General features: G+C 41.3%; 1 protein-coding gene across 1 annotated transcript in view; it reads left to right on the top strand.

Annotated features, from left to right (window-relative positions):
- Window positions 1–2804: 2804 nt before the first annotated feature.
- Window positions 2805–16302, top strand: part of LOC308293708 (protein bicaudal D homolog 1-like) — a gene marked incomplete at both ends in the record, with an annotated part of 67142 nt that continues 53644 nt past the window's right edge. The window contains one exon of the mRNA XM_080736313.1: window positions 2805–3026. Coding sequence (XP_080592439.1) covers window positions 2805–3026 — 222 coding nt within the window. The remainder of the gene's footprint in view (window positions 3027–16302) is intronic.

Below are 16302 nucleotides of genomic sequence, written 5' to 3'. Positions count from 1 at the left end.
GTGTGTTAGACACTGTATTCTGGGGGAGATGGGAGAATGAACTACTGATATCATCAACCTTCTTTTCAAAGTAGGTGACAAAATCATCCGCTGAGAGGGATGACGGAGGGGGGGGGGGGGGGGGGGTTTGAGGAGGGTTGAGAAGGTGCTAAACAGTTTCCTAGGGTTTGAGGTACATGATTGAATCTTTGTGTGGTAGAATGATGATTTTGCAGTGGAGAGTGCGACTGAGAAACCTGACAGGAGTCCATGAAAGTGAGCTAGGTCCTCTGGTTGCTTCGACTTGTGCCACTTCCTCTCTGCCGCCCTGAGAGGTGTTTGCTCAGTTCTGAGGGTTTCAGATAGCCACGGAGCCGGTGGATTTGAGCGTGCTGGCCTGGTCGAGAGAGGGCAGTGCCGATCGAACGCTGAGGAGACAGAGGAGAGAAAGGAAGATGTTAGAGTGTCAGGAGGGAGAGAGGGAAGGGTATCTGGGGTTGGGAGGGAGGAGAGAATGGAGGAGGAGAGAGTTGAGGGATCCAGGGTCTTCAGGTTGCGTCGTGTGGTGACAGTCCGAGGGTGGGAGAGGGATAGAGAGGGAGAGGGAGAAGGTTATGAAGCAGTGATCTGAGTACTTCATAGGGGTAACAGTAAGGTTAGATGGGGAGCAGGCTCGGGAGAACACAAGGTCCAATACATTCCCTGCCTTATGGGTGGGAGGGGAAGGGGTGAGGGACAGGTCGAATGATGACAATAGGGATGTTTGAGTTACAGCCATGAAACCTGTATACACGTATGCGTCTCCTCATGCCGAACAACTTTTACCCGCTGACTTTTGACCTCTGACCTTTAGGTCTCCCACAATTTGGAATTATATGAAATACAGTAAAAATCTATCTCCTCCTGGGATATTTGCGTAATGCGCATGAAACTTTCTTCACATGAAATTTGAACCTATATCTACACAGGCTATGTGGTGAGAAGTTTGTACGTTAAATAATGATTTTTTAATAATTCAATGTATATTGCGGTTTTATGCAAATTATTCTTCGGCCTCTAAATCATACATGCAAAGTTACACGTTCATGGCATTTGGCAAAGATGTAGAGGGTTAGTCAAAATATCACTGAAACCAATCTCATTCGAATCGGCCAAAGGGGGGCGCTATACGAAGCGTTTGAAAATTCAAACTTCAAACGGGCATAAGTCATGACTCGTTTCGTTTGAAGTCATGCAACTTGCTTACACGCGTGCTTTGACTCGAGCGGAAGACATCTGTGTCTTTGTTAAGTAAGCTCCGCCCTTAGATTTTCCGCCATTTTGAGCAGTTTGTAAAACACTTAAACCCACTTTTATTCTGGAATTTTCGCGTCACGTGCACAAAACTTTTTTTACGTGAACTTTGGACCGATATCTAAAAATCTGTCAGATCGGATTTTTTAAAAATTGAAACATGCTTTTTTAATAAATTCAATGAATATTGCAGTTTTATGCAAATTATTCTTCTGCCTCTAAATCATACATGCAAAGTAATATATTCATGGCATTTGGCAAAGATGTAGAGTGTTATTCCAAATATCACTAAAACCAATCTTACCCCAATTGGCCAAAGGGGGCGCTATATAATTTTGAGCAGTTTGTGAAACGCTTAAACCTGTTTTTATTCTAGGATTTTATTTTGCAATTTGCATGAAACATTCTACACACAATCTAAGGACCTTTATCTAACATGCCTATGAAGTGCACACAAAAATAATAATAATAATAATAATAATAAATATAGCTGCAAGCAGCGATAAAGTGGCCAAAAACACCTCAAATCATGAACACAGCCTGCGATGTACATGAAATCTTGTAAGCACATTCCCACTAGGTCAAGGAACAGATGCCACCCTTCTCACATTGTCAAGGAACAGATGCCACCCTTCTCACATTGTCCTGTTATAGCGCCACCAGCGGGTCAACTTTTTGCATAACCCATTTTTGGAACAAAATGCCTCAAATCATGCATGCAGTGTCCGATTGCGTCAGTAAGGTCAAAGAGAGCACTGCCTGCGATCTTGACATTTTGTACTTTTATAGCCATTGTTTTCTGGCTTGAAGCGAGCCCACAATTGTTTCGAAGGAACAATATTTTCTAGTTATAGTTGTTGCCAGTTGTTCATTCATTGCGTCCACACTGAGCGCAGTGGTTTAAAGTAACTGTACATTTACTCAAGTACTGTAGGCTACTTAAGTATAATTTTGATATCACTTGAATATTTCAAATTTCCAATACTTCTTTACTTTTACTCAACTACATTGAAAACCTTACTTGTTACTTTGTAGCCTAGATTTAGATTTTTATACTTTAAAACATAGGCCTACATTAGCCACTTCAGTCCTATAATATGTTTTGGCCATTTGAAAATAGCAGATTTACAATAGCATCTACAATAGATAGCAGATCTACAAGTTCACACTACAAGATACAATAGCAGATCTACAAGCTTACAATGCTTGCGATGCACAAGCCGTGATCTTGTAGATCTTTGATCTTTATTTTGAAAACTTGAAATGGGACATTAATGCATAATGAGTAGCCTATTAGGCCTACTTACTTGTAACCGAGCATTTCTACAGTGCACTATTGCTACTTTTATTTAAGTAGCCTACAACATTTGATTACTTTTTCTAGTCCACCCCTGGCAGCAGCATAGCATCTCTGCAGCCAGGCAGCCTCCGCCTCTCTCTCTCTATCTCTCTCAGTCTCTGAGGAGACAGGAGGACCGCATATAGACGGCAGTGGGAGTCAGAGAGGCAGCAGCAGCAGCATCAGAGGGGCGATGGCTGCGGACGGAGGAGGATGCGGCGGGGACACGGTGGAGCAGTACCGGGCCGAGGTGGAGCGGCTCACCCAGGAGCTGGCCGAGGCCAACCGGGAGAAGATCCGCGCGGCGGAGTGCGGTCTGGTGGTGCTGGAGGAGAACCAGAGCCTGAAGCAGCAGTACGCCGAGCTGGAGACCGAGCAGGACACTCTGAGGAGGGAGCTGGAGCAGTTACAAGAGGTGAGGTTTGTTTGGTTGTTTAGCTCTGGTCCATATAGCGTCAGAAGGGGCTCTCCCTAACGCTATGTCACCGATGATCCCTTGCGCAGCAGGAAAGGCTGCGCACCCTCTCGTCTGTAGTGAAAATGAAAAATACGGTTTCGCTACTCACCAAAACAAAGGCGGATTTATAGAGTTGAAAGCCTACTTTCCTGAGTGGGAGGACTTTGAGCCCCCTACCTCACTTCTAAAATACACTTTTTAGCCGGAAAAGAAAATATTTCACCGGAAGAAAGAATCTGGTCCATGGAATTTTCTATTGACAAGATCTGTAGAGGGCGCTGTGGAGTAGCTAAAACTTCCGGTGAAATATTTTCTTTTCTGGGCAAAAAGTGTATTTTAGACGTGAGGTGGGGAGCTCCGAGTGTTCCCACTAAGGAAAGTAGGCTTTCAGCATCTTAGAACCGTCTTTGTTTTGGTGAGTAGCGAAATTGTACTGTTTATTTCTACTACAGGCGAGAGGCTGAGCAGCCTGGGCTACCGTGGCTGTGAGCGCAAGGGATCATCTGTGACATAGCGTTAAGGAGAACTCATTCTAACGCTATGAACCAGAGCTCGGTTTGGTTCATTCACTTGACGCAAGTTGACGGCAGTTGTTTATTTGCATCCTTGAAATGTGGCTTTACTCCAGTGAAATGTGAAGCAATAAGCTGGTTAATTACATTTATATTCTAATAATAGGCTACTCTTTATATGAGATACTTAAATGGTTTCCTGTTGAAATAAGCTTAGTCTTTTCTGAACTGTACCGTCATGAATCTGTACATTTTCCTATGCAAACTTCTAATAAAGCCTTCAATCAATCAATCAAAACGGTCTGTGCTGTGACTGTGAGCACTTCGCACACTGACATAGGCTACCTGTGTAAGGCTGTGTTCAGTTTGTCATTATTGATTATGTCCTCAATTGATTGATTGCATAATTGATTGCAATTTGCACACAAAAAAAAAGAAGAAGGTGCAGGTCAGGAAGGTAGGCCTACAGTTTATACAAGGTCTGCTAATAGGATGGCTTGTTTCCATTGGGGTCCTATTATGTCAAAATATGTGTCAAAGAGACTGACAATGCTGTTGTTTTGTCTCTTTTTTGATTGATTGGTTGGTTGGTTGATTGATTGATTGAATACTTTAATAACAGTTTGCAAATAATACAGTGGTGGTTATTTAAAGGCTTGTTTCCATTCCGGTCCTGTATCTCAAAGAAGGGCTTGGCCATATGGACAAAATAAGATATTAAAATATTGATAGTGTTATGATAATAATATTGAATTGGGAAATAATATACATTTTCTTTTAAAGTTTTCCAAAATAGTGAAAATAGCTATTCTGCAGACTCACACCAGACCAATTGACTGTTTTGACTGGGTGAATGTAAAGTGCCTTGGATAAAGGTGCTATATAAATAGCGCCATTTACCATTTGACAGTTTTTTAATAAGTAATAATTATGATAGCCTGCCCTATATGATATCCAAAATCCCAGTCGATATCATCTCGGGTCTCATATCACGGCATCATTAAAGCTTATGGATAATGAATTAGTGCCTCTGTCGAGTGGAAACTGGAAATCTCATATGTCCAAAACTGTTACTTTTCAGGATTCAAATTAAAAAATAGCAGATATAAAAGCTCAAAACACCTCACTTCGCACCATGTTCGAGCTTAATTGCGGATCTACTTTTGATGATTTCGGGTGACACTGTATGATCAAGAAGTAGGGCGTTAATTTACAATAAAAACTCAAAAAGTTAAAATATGGACATACAAGGTTTCTTATTTTCCCAACATGCAACGTTATACTCTGTTGAATAATGTTGGATCAAATAATGCAGCACAACAGCAACCTTGCAACACAGCACAGAGTGACACACACACCACACTGTCAAGTATGGCTTATTACTGTATTCATTCCTTCCATTGATTTGAAGTCATATTCAGATTATTCACCCAGCCGTGCTCTAATAGATGTGTCCAGAGCGGGCAGTGTGTTGTTGTGTTGTGGCTCAGTTGCATATTGATTCATATATGTTCTCTAGCAACCTGTGAAGTGAACGGACAGCTTGTTGATGTTTGGAAACCTGCTTTCCTATAGCTCAACACACGCACGCACGCACGCACGCACGCACGCACGCACACACACACACACACACACACACACACACACACACACACACACTCACGTTTTACCACTGCATGGTTTGGTTTGTTAAGAAAAGATTAAGCAAGTTAATGCTCATGAATGTTCTATAGAATTACGTGATATTCATAATTACCGTACAGTATACATAGGGAGGATGCCATTCCCTTTTCAACAGCCTTTATATTGTCATAATTTACAGTACATGGCAGCGTTTTCACAGCAGATGCTGTGTCATTCATGATGTGTACACAATACATCTTTTGGAATAGCAGCAGGAACGCTCCACTGTGTGGGTGTCTGTGCATTAAGCTTTCATATGGGCCATCCATCCTGAATAATGGATCATATGATATAATATACATGGAGTCAGTGCTGCATACGTACGTACGTCGAGAGGGGCAGATGCTGACAGCGCCCAAAGCTCATGGTCGTTTATTGAGATGGAAAAGATGCTGGAGACTGCCTGTCTGCGTGCCTGTCTGTCTGCCTGTTAGTCTGTTTGCCTGCCTGCCTGCCTGTTATCTGTCTATTTGTCTCTGTGTCTGTGTGCGTGCACGCGTGTGCGTACGTGCGTTTGTGCGTGGAGGGAAGACTGTACGAAGGGAGCGGTAACGGAGAGGCATTATCAAACTGTTCAGATTTAAACAGTGTCATCTCTTGACTCTTGCATATGAAAGCAATTCCACCAATTAAAACCCAATAACTGCCAGTGGAGACTTAAAGATAGATAGAGATTGTCGTTATTAATTAATCAGCCAGTCCATCCCAGCTGACTACCAGTGCACAAGACCAAGTCACAAGACCTTAATCATCAATTAGCCATGAGATTCAATCACTGTACTGTACTGTACTGTACTGTACTGTACTGTACTGTACTGCACTGCACTGCACTGTACTTTACTTTACTGTACTGTCTGACCACTGTACTCTACTATACTCTACTCTACTCTACTACACTGTTGTTGAGTTACCATGAGGCACCGTTGAGCATCCATACTGGACATATTAAAAAAATCACGATAGCATGACGTTTGTCCTGTCGCAGTAATCTGACGCCACTTTGCATTATGCATGAATGACTGCACCTCTGCCCCCCCCCCATGTCTCCCAGCATCCTTCCATTCCTCTGCTTAAATTCTTCAACATATCGCTGATTCAGATATTCTCTGCGCTGTGTGCAGCAAACCGTTCTATTATGTGTGGAAAAAAGGAAAAAAAGTAATGACCTAGTATAAGTAATGACCTAGTGGCATCAGAGCTATCTGATATCTGGTACTTAGAGTATGGATTCTTTGCTGAGACACGATGTGTCTGAAAGAGAGAATGTAAAAACAAAAAAGAGGCAAGGACAGAGGGAGACAGAGGCGTAGGAAGAACGCTAATGGATGCATGATAGCTCCTGAACAGAGCTGTGAATATTTTATGTTCTAAAACGTCAGCTGTAGGTTTTTCCCTTTGAAATGATGAGTTGGTTAAATTTAAAACCCATTCAAGATTCCGATCTACATCTCCTGAATGTCACAAGATGGGTGTGACCCTTAGTTAGCCGGCCTGTGGGGTGTACTTAATCACTTAAACCAGGGGTTCTGTACTTGGGCCGCTCCTTTTTCCCCCCCTCTGCACCAAAAAGTAGAAAGTGCTCATTATGCAGAATGTCCCATTCCACAAGTTCAAAATGTGTAAAGTATCTTTCGAACATATAGCCAATCTACATGCGTGATGTGATGGCTGAAATACTGTATATATTGGGCTGAAGTGGTCAGTGTGTTTTGTAATAATAATCAAAACCTACAAAGTAACAAATAACTACAATGTTTTCAAATAATTGTAGTGGAGTAAAAGAACAATATTTTCCTCTGAGATGTAAATGAGAGTAGAAGTAAAAAATAATAATAATACTGAAGAAAATAAAGATCCCTCAAAATTGTATTGTCTTAAGTATAGAGTACTGGAGTATGTACTTAGTTACGTTACATTACACCACTGCATACGGTACAATGACCTGTCCAGAATAGGCCGGCGGGTTGAAAGGGGTTTGAAGGATGTGTGAGTCATTCTCTGCTAGACCGAAGGCTCTGCATGCTAATCTTTCTCAGTGTCCTGTCTGTTGCCTCTCACTCTACTTAAATATGGACCAACCTGCACTAAAACAAGTCTGGTACATTTGTTATTAACTCTCTGTTTACACAGATTTCTCTACATTTTGAATCAGATTTAGAGAAGTTGTGGCAGAGTGGCTCAGAGCACCTGCCTGAAGACCAAAAGCCTATTATGACAACTCGTCGCATCGTGACGCGTTGTGAGCTTGTATATCTGCTATTTCCACTACTTTTTTAAAGTGTTTGAAACTATATTAACATCTCTCAACATGGAAACGATTATGACGAGTATGCAAAATAATTGCGATTACCTCAAATAATTGCGATCAGACGATTATGTAATAATTGTGACAGGCCACAGTAGCCTTGATGCCCCATCCTATCCATACTGCCCCAGCTGATTCCACTGTTTTACCCTCTGACTCTTTCCTCTTGAGGTTTTTAAACCCCCAAGTTTGCATAGCGTGTTTTGTTGAGATTCTGAATTCTTACCTCTCCCTGACTTCCTAGCCATAAATTATAACTACCAGGAGAGGGTGCTAATATGCGGAGGTTATGTCTCTCCTGGAGTTATAAGCCAGAGTCATATGGCTCTCGCTGGTTGAGCCCCAAAGTCCATCCTACGCTCAAAACATGTACAAATCAATAAGTTGCTCACCGAGTCGTCGAAACAGCTTTATATCTACCGGCCGGCACACTCGTTGGCATGTGTTAGTCCATATGTTTCTAATAAATTAATGTTTACTAAAACTTCTCCGAGACTCACGTCTCCTCGTCGCCTTCAGAACGCTTCAGAACTACAGAACGTTGGAATACTTCCGCATACAAAAACGTCATGTCCTAGTATGAGCGAATCGCAACGGCGATCAACGTCACGTGATATGGTCGGCCAGCAGTTCAAAAACAAGGAAAGCGATGAGACTCGGAGAAGTTTTAGTAAACATTAATTTATTAGAAACATATGGACTAACACATGCCAACGAGTGTGCCGTCCAGTAGATATAAAGCTGTTTCGACGACTCGGTGAGCAACTTATTGATTTGTACATGTTTTGAGCGTAGGATGGACGTTGGGGCTCAACCAGCGAGAGCCATATGACTCTGGTTTATAACTCCAGGAGAGACATAACCTCCGCATATTAGCATCCTCTCCTGGTAGTTATAATTTATGGCTACTGACATCCCATCTTCAAATATTCAGTGATTAGATTAGTCGTGTGTGAACTTTTGATTTGTGATTTGTAAATAGCAATGCATTATTAATTTTGTGAATGGAACAGCCTTTGTTTTATTTGATTGCCTTCCTGCCCTCAGTGCCCTGTCATTTGGCCTGTGTGCCCTCAAAGAATAACGTGTAACACCAAAGGCCAAGTGTCCTTGGCCCTAATAAAAAGATATACATTTATACATGAAATACACTTATCTTGATGAAAAACGTGGGAGATGGAAGAATTCCTCCCTCTCTTTGTGCATGATGTGTTCATATCCATATGCTTTGTGCTGTGATGTTTGCCCACCGGCTTCTGTCTATCTGTCTGTCTGTCTGTCTGTCTGTCTGTCTGTCTGTCTGTCTGTCTGTCTGTCAGTGTTAATTTTAACTGCAAATATTGAGTCATAGTCTTTTGAATGAAAGGTCATAAGAATTTAGTTGACAAAATTTACAGTTGGTTTTAGTAGCCAATCTACAAGCTCACAACACGTTGCAGCACGACACGTTGTGAGCTTGTAGATCTGCTATTTTCAGAGCGGAACATCCAAGCTCACCAGACATAAAATGACTTGTCTAGTTCCACTGGATCTCCTTTCCACTAGTTCCTTCCAAACATTTTAGTCTAGTTTTTATTTGGTGACGCAATTGTCAATATATTAGTTTACCACTTGCAGCCTGGTGTCCCTAATTTAGGCCTTGTAGATTGTCTATTTTAGGATTTTTGTTAATGGGGCTTGAGTGGTCAAATACAATCGTGATGGAGTGCTACCTTACATTTTTATTTACACTTTTTACTTTTAAGTTGCATGTTCTCAATTAGAAACTTTAATGAAATCTAACAAAAAACTATTTTCATGCTACAAAAAAAGCAATAAGATTTGTTAACCAATCAGATTATTATGCACCAACAAATCCACCAATACTAAGCTAAGCCTTTCAAATTGATTTGAAAATGTTGACAAAATATCATGGTCTAGGACAGGGGTCTTCAACGTTTTCAGGCCAAGGACCCCTTAGTTGAGAGAGCGATGAAGCAGGGACCCCCACAACTTTTTCATAGATTCCATATAGTTTCATTGTTTGACAGTAGGATCATCAGTGTTTTTTGGTTCATGTCAATTTGTGTTTTCCGATACGTATTTAACCACTTGAACAGCCGTAAATAGCCGATCTCAAGCTCACAAAGCCTTGCAGCACGAGGCGTTGTGAACTTGTAGATCTTCTATCTAACGCTAGGATTCAAGTGGTTCATATAAAAAAGGATCAAAAAGTTTCTATCACACAAAGATTTGGAGGACCCCCTGTAGTAACTCTGAGGACCCCCTAGGGGTCCCGGACCCCCTGTTGAAGACCCCTGGTCTAGGACTATCCAAAATCGGGATCGGCATCGACCCAAAAATATATGGCATGTGACGGGCTGGAGCCAGAGGTGAAATAAATGAGCTCTCTTGAGGATGGTGCAAGAGGTTAAATGAGGTGTCTGGGGGGTTGCCTGCTGTTTCTTCACAGCTCTCAATAACTCACAGTCTTGAGAATCAGATTAAAGAGGACGTAGCACCTGTGACCTGTCACTAAAATATAAACACTGTCCTCATCACCCCCCTCACCTCTTCAGACTCCACCGTAACCCGTAGAATTTGACCTAGCCTTATTTTAAAAGAATCAAACCCAGTTTGAAGTGAGCGCTGGATTTGAGACCACTAAACTGCGTTTGATTTTAGAATTAGGCTTACAATTAGGAAAAGATTCAGGTTGGGCTTAGGATTTGAAATGTAGAGGTTATGTTTATTCTTGCCTATGCCTGATTTATACAGTACGTAAAGTGGTATGTAGGTAGGTATGTGCTGGTGTTGTTAACTAAAAATAGCAGATCTGCAAGGCAAGCTGAGATCTACCCTGAGATCTATAACGTGTCTGCGACATTTAGTGAGCTTGTACTGTACTGTAGATCATCTATTTTTGGCTTTAGTTGAAATGTCGTAGAACCGCCAGCGCAAGACATTAATGCCCTCACAAGTATAGTAATATGTGTATGTGTGTGTGTGTGTGTGTGTGTGTGTGTGTGTGTGTGTGTGTGTGTGTGTGTGTGTGTGTGTGTGTGTGTGTGTGTGTGTGTGTGTGTGTGTGACGTGCTTGCATGTGTATGTGCGTGCATGCGTGCACGGTTAGTGGCCATTACTCTGTGGGTCAGGCTTGTTAGTGCTGTCTCCTCCAGACAGAGCCTTCTCACATGGAGGGACTCAGTTACCTATGGGTAGCTAGGGAGGCTTAAGCCTCTATCAGAGTCCAGGGTGAAGAGCTATTCACTTAACCGCGTTGTAGTTTCCTAGCTATCACCTAGGCTTTGTTATGTATTTTTAGGTGATAGCTAGAAAACTACACCGCGGTGAAGTGAATTGCTCTTCACCCTGGACTCTAATAGAGGCTTTACACATCTACTCTAAGTTCTGATTATGTTTTTTTGAGCGGTGGTCACACCGTCTCCCATACGTGGCCGTGTGTGTATGCGTCCGTCCGGCCGTCCAGCCGTCCGTGTATGTAGCCTCAAGCCTGCAGTACCTTTTCTGACCACACATGTTAAGGGAGGGGCGCTGTTGTTCTCACACACACACACACACACACACACACACACACACACACACACACACACACACACACACACACACAGGGGGGAAGGGTGGGTCAGCATGTGTGGTCAAGTATTATTATTATTATTAACAAACTGAATGTTTTAGGGTCAAATAAATTAGAGTGTGTGAAGAAACTACAGCATTGTAAAGCACACTACACTAATTGTAGAGCGAGACATGGGGGGCAGAACCCTTTGTAAACTTGGATCAGTCTGAATGACAATTTACAATTTAGGCTTTTAGCAGACGCTCTTAATCCAGAGCGACTTACAATAAGCAAGGTATAAAATAAATACATAAACATCAATACATCACATGGAAAGAAAGGCACATTGTTGAAATTGCATAGCTATAAATATTGTGTAATCTATTGTCCCATGATAGGACAGCAAAGCATACAGTGTAGTAATACATGATTATTGGCTGACAGGGATGGAAGAGCTAGAGGAATTTTTACGACAGACACACAAAGGGTAGCTAGCTGCAGGGGGGAATGGGATGGCCACAGTGAGTAAACAAACAGCACTTGTAGCATAGAGCTCACTGACAGCATGGGGATGGGTGGTGCTAACTGTAGAGTTTTGCAGCTAAACGTGAAGGTAAAAGGGTACTCACACCCTCCTCTCTCGCTTTCTGTGCGTGTGTGTGCTTAAGTTCCGTGCAAACGTGTTGATCAGCTATAATCACGTTGCCATTAAACGTGTTTAATCAGTAGGCCTATTTTAAAATGACTATTTTGATTGTCCACATACATAACCATATGTTCTCTCATATCAGGAGTAGCCTGTAGTCAGAGTGACATTTTTAAATGTTGATTTTGAAAACAGAGTGTGAGCAGGCCTGGCTTACAGTAATGGGATTCAAACCTGCATTGACCCATAAGTACTGCAACCCCCGCTGCACCCACCCAGTAGTGCTGTTGCACAGCCTCCACGACCACGCTCAGTTCACACGGGTGTGATTTTTAGCTGGTCAGCAGGACCAGCTCTTTAAACAGATTACATTGTCCTGAGACATTCAGGGGACCTAGGGGACCTATTTGCCGATTGGCTGTCCATGTCACATGGTCACCGAGCTCATGATTGGGAGCCAGACCTGTACTGCTGTAATGAAATATTTTGTCCAGCAGGGAGCACCATTCCTTCACACTGAGCCGGTGCCTGTGGCCAGCCTGCTTGTGATAAATGAAACAGAAGAAAAGAGAGGTCTATACTTGAGTAAAAGTACAAAAGTATTGGCATCAAAGTACAAAATGTTTGTATGATTGCTTGTAGATCGGTTATCATTCTTTGATTTTCACAAGTCATTGTTGACATCATCATCCATTTAAGCTTTATAATTAGCTTCATACTAACATTAACATTATTTTTCTTTCAATTCTAAACGTAGAGATTAGGTTATGAAAGGAAGGTGATTAGGTGATGAAAACTAGCAAAACTATAGCAGCCATTCACTTTAATCAACGCGATGCATCCAATGTAATTGTGATGAGGATGTCAAACAAACGTTAATCACGTCGTATTTAATTATACTTCATCTGTTACAGATGATTGTCCAAATAAACCGTACGTTATTTAAACTGTGAGCCATTTTTTAGACAATATGCAGTGTTGCCCTGGGCATCGTTGTAGGCTGTAGTAGGTGATGTGTCACACCATCTGCATACCATCTGCATTAACATATGAACTGAACGAGTATGCAAGTTGTCAATGATTTAACTCTATGACCATGATATGGGCTTTGGTGTGAAGTCATGAAAATATCGTACCCTACACAATTTACAAAAGCAACACAAAGTACATTCATTGATGAGCTGCTTCTTCCTGTCATCTGATCAGTGTCCACACAGTAGATTAATTCGAGTTGCATTTTAATATCAAATGAAACAGAGCAAAAACGATGTGCTGAATGAACCAATGCGAGTCTTTGAGAATTACAGTTAGTATCTTCACCAATAATGAGCACATTTCTAGAGACACGGTAACACATTCATTGTACTAAATGACAAGAAAGCATATATTTAGAACGATATGTAGCAGTGAAATACCACAAGATTTTGGAAAATGCCTACAATCAATACACTTATTTGAACACCTTGGTTACATTAAGTTCTGCATAATGCGTACTTTCTGCTTTTGGTACATTTTAATACAAATACTTTTTATACTTGTACTCAAGTATCCTACATTTTGAATACAAGACTTCCACTGACATTGCAGTATTGCATGATACTTAAGTAAAGAATGCGAGTACTTTTCCCACTACTGCCTAATAAGCATGCTAGTTTTAGTACAATCAGACATCACAGATAGATTTATAGAGTAATAGGCTCTAAGGCAACTGCAAACTTAGCAGGAGTCCTCCAGGCTATGGGGGAAAGTAGCTGTTGGAAAAAGTACTCAAATGTTTTACACTTATTTTTTTAAAAGTATCTTAAAAGTATCAATACTGCACTGTAGATGTACTCAGTTATAAGTAAAAGTCACACACACACACACACACACACACACACACACACACACACACACACACACACACACACACACACACACATACACGGGGGGGGGGAGTGACAAAATTCATAGATCTAGAACACAGACTTCATATAGAACACAGAATATGTACAGTACAGTACAGTGAGGTACAGTATACAGTACAGTAAAGTACAGTAAGGTAATACGCAGTTATTACTGTTGTTTGAGCACGCCCGAGTTTTTTCAAAACTTTTTTTTTTCCAAAAAACTTTTTTTTTCCAAAATTTTTTTTTTTCAAAAAACATTTATTTTATTTTTTTTTCAAAAAACTTTTTTTTTTCCATCTGACCAGCTTATATATTGACTGTGTCAATTCTTGTTTATAGTCAGACAGTAGAGAAAGCAACCATGTACACATAAATGGTATAGGTTGTCCTGATGATATGACCTAATATGACCTGTCCGTAGATGAGTGTAGTAAGTCCCTTGCGACAGGCTGTCACTCCAATGAGCAGCCTGCAGTAACGTACAGGTAGCTGTCAAGGATTGAGTTAGGAACAGGCAGGTTCCTAAGTCACTCACAGAACAGTTGTACTCAAGGTCTTAGATTGAGTAATGTGTCAAATTTGTCAAAAGTGATCCCCATATCAAACACTCTTAATACTAACATCTAAAGCATGGGTCTTCAACAGGGGTTCTGGGACCCCTAGGGGGTCCTCAGAGTTAACACAGGGGGTCCTCCAAACCTTTTTTTTATGTTAACCACTTGAACCCTAGTGTCCATATTCTGAGAACTTTAGCCAAAAATAGCAGATCTACAAGCTCTTGTAGATCGGCTATTTTCGGGGTAAAAAGAGCAGACTAAGTACAGAGTGAAAGGTCAAGTTTATTAAGTATTTCAAGTGGTTAAATATATAAAAACACAAATTGACATGAATCCAAAATTCACTGACGATTGTGCTGTCAAACAATGAAACTATATGGAATCTATGAAAAGGTTGTGGGGGTCATTGCTTCATCTCTCTCAACTAAGGGGTCCTTGGCCAGAAAACGTTGACGACCCCTGATCTAAAGTAACTTGTTACATTGTATGTGATGGTCATTCAGAGATGTGGTGACATCTGTCCTCTAACACAAAGGAGATAAAGGAAACAGGTCACGCATCACTGCATAACCGGGAGCAAGACTTGTCTGATGCCCAATTTATCCTCGGCCGCACAACAGTGTAGCTCTAACTCGCCAACAAGAAGTCATCTTGAAGCTATAGCATCATGATGCACCGCGTCGTTAACCTGAGCTTGTAAATCGAGGCGTTATAGGAGAAAGAGCTGTACTAAAATGCTATCGTGCAACGATGAGCAACGTATCTAAACACTATAGTGTTTTTGAAAACATGTTGCATACTATTAAAATGACTTTTAGGGTATTTAGGGTGTTCTGTTATGTCTCTAATAATAGCACATATAGAGGGAGCGCTCAGCGGTGAACCCCGAGGGATAGCAGCACACACACAACACCGAGGAGGAGAGAGGTGATTGATGATGACGATGCAAGGGCTTTTTATTTTTCTCTCTGAGATTCTACAGTGTTTCACTGTAACTGTCGGTACAGTCATGACATAAATCATATATAGATATCATACAAGTGCTTGGTCATCAGGCTTCTGGGGTGGGATGGTGACTACGCTACAGAATCCTCTCCTTCACACACAATGAATTATATTATAGAGCCCAGTTCAAAGTTACTATTTGTCAAAGAGGAAAGAAGTTCTTTTTGTCGTTCATCTAAATAGAGTTGCTTAAACTTTATACAGTATAGAGGGTACGCACATGCTTAAAGTGAATGGCAAATCGAGTGGCAAATCGAGGGGCAAAGTGAGTTTAACATTGTTTAATGCAATCAGATAGGACTTTTCTGTTTGGATGTACCGGTATGGGCTGTCAAGGCCAGAAAGTAGTATTTTGCCACTCAGTAGGCGTTTCCGCATAACTTCCGGGTATGATGATGATGTCACACACATAAACTTTAATTAATCAAACTTAAAACATATATTCATAAGAAGTGAATGTTTTTCTTTTCTTTAGTACCTTTTTCTGTCTCAGCAAGGGTCCAGTACTGCAGTGATCTAATGACTTGTGGGAGATAGAGAGTGAAGCAGGCCACATGAACCCTGTCCTGACTCCTGACAAGTAACATCTGTCTTTGTTCTCCTTTTTCCCTGGTTCTCATCCATGGGGACTGGACTAGAGCAGTGAGATGTGAGCGAACAGAAGAAGAAGAACCAAGAGATAACAAAAACAACATTTAAGACAAACTTATAAAGTAGGCTACATACCTAGTACCAGTAAGACTCCCTAAGGGAAACACAATATGTCCATATACAGGCATTCCCAGATATGGGCTTAATATTGATGACATCAGGGATCTCCATATATGGGCATAAAAGGGACAAGGACGGAATTTATTTGTAAGTGTGACTCGCGTCGCAACAACCACACTGGTTATCATGAGACATTGAGACAGACACATGAGGCATTTCCAGATATGGGCTTAATATTGATTACATCAGGGATCTCCATATATGTGTTGCCGTGACGCACCATCATGTGAGTCACACTTGCACATGAATTCTGTCTTGGCCATGTATGGAGGGTGACATGAGGCGTGATACATGGACGGACGGACAT

Source organism: Nannobrachium achirus, assembly GCF_963921795.1.
Source record: "Nannobrachium achirus genome assembly, chromosome: 11".
Lineage (NCBI taxonomy): Eukaryota > Metazoa > Chordata > Actinopteri > Myctophiformes > Myctophidae > Nannobrachium > Nannobrachium achirus.
The sequence above is the reverse complement of the archived record's forward strand: the minus strand, read 5'-3'. Positions and strand labels throughout refer to the sequence as shown.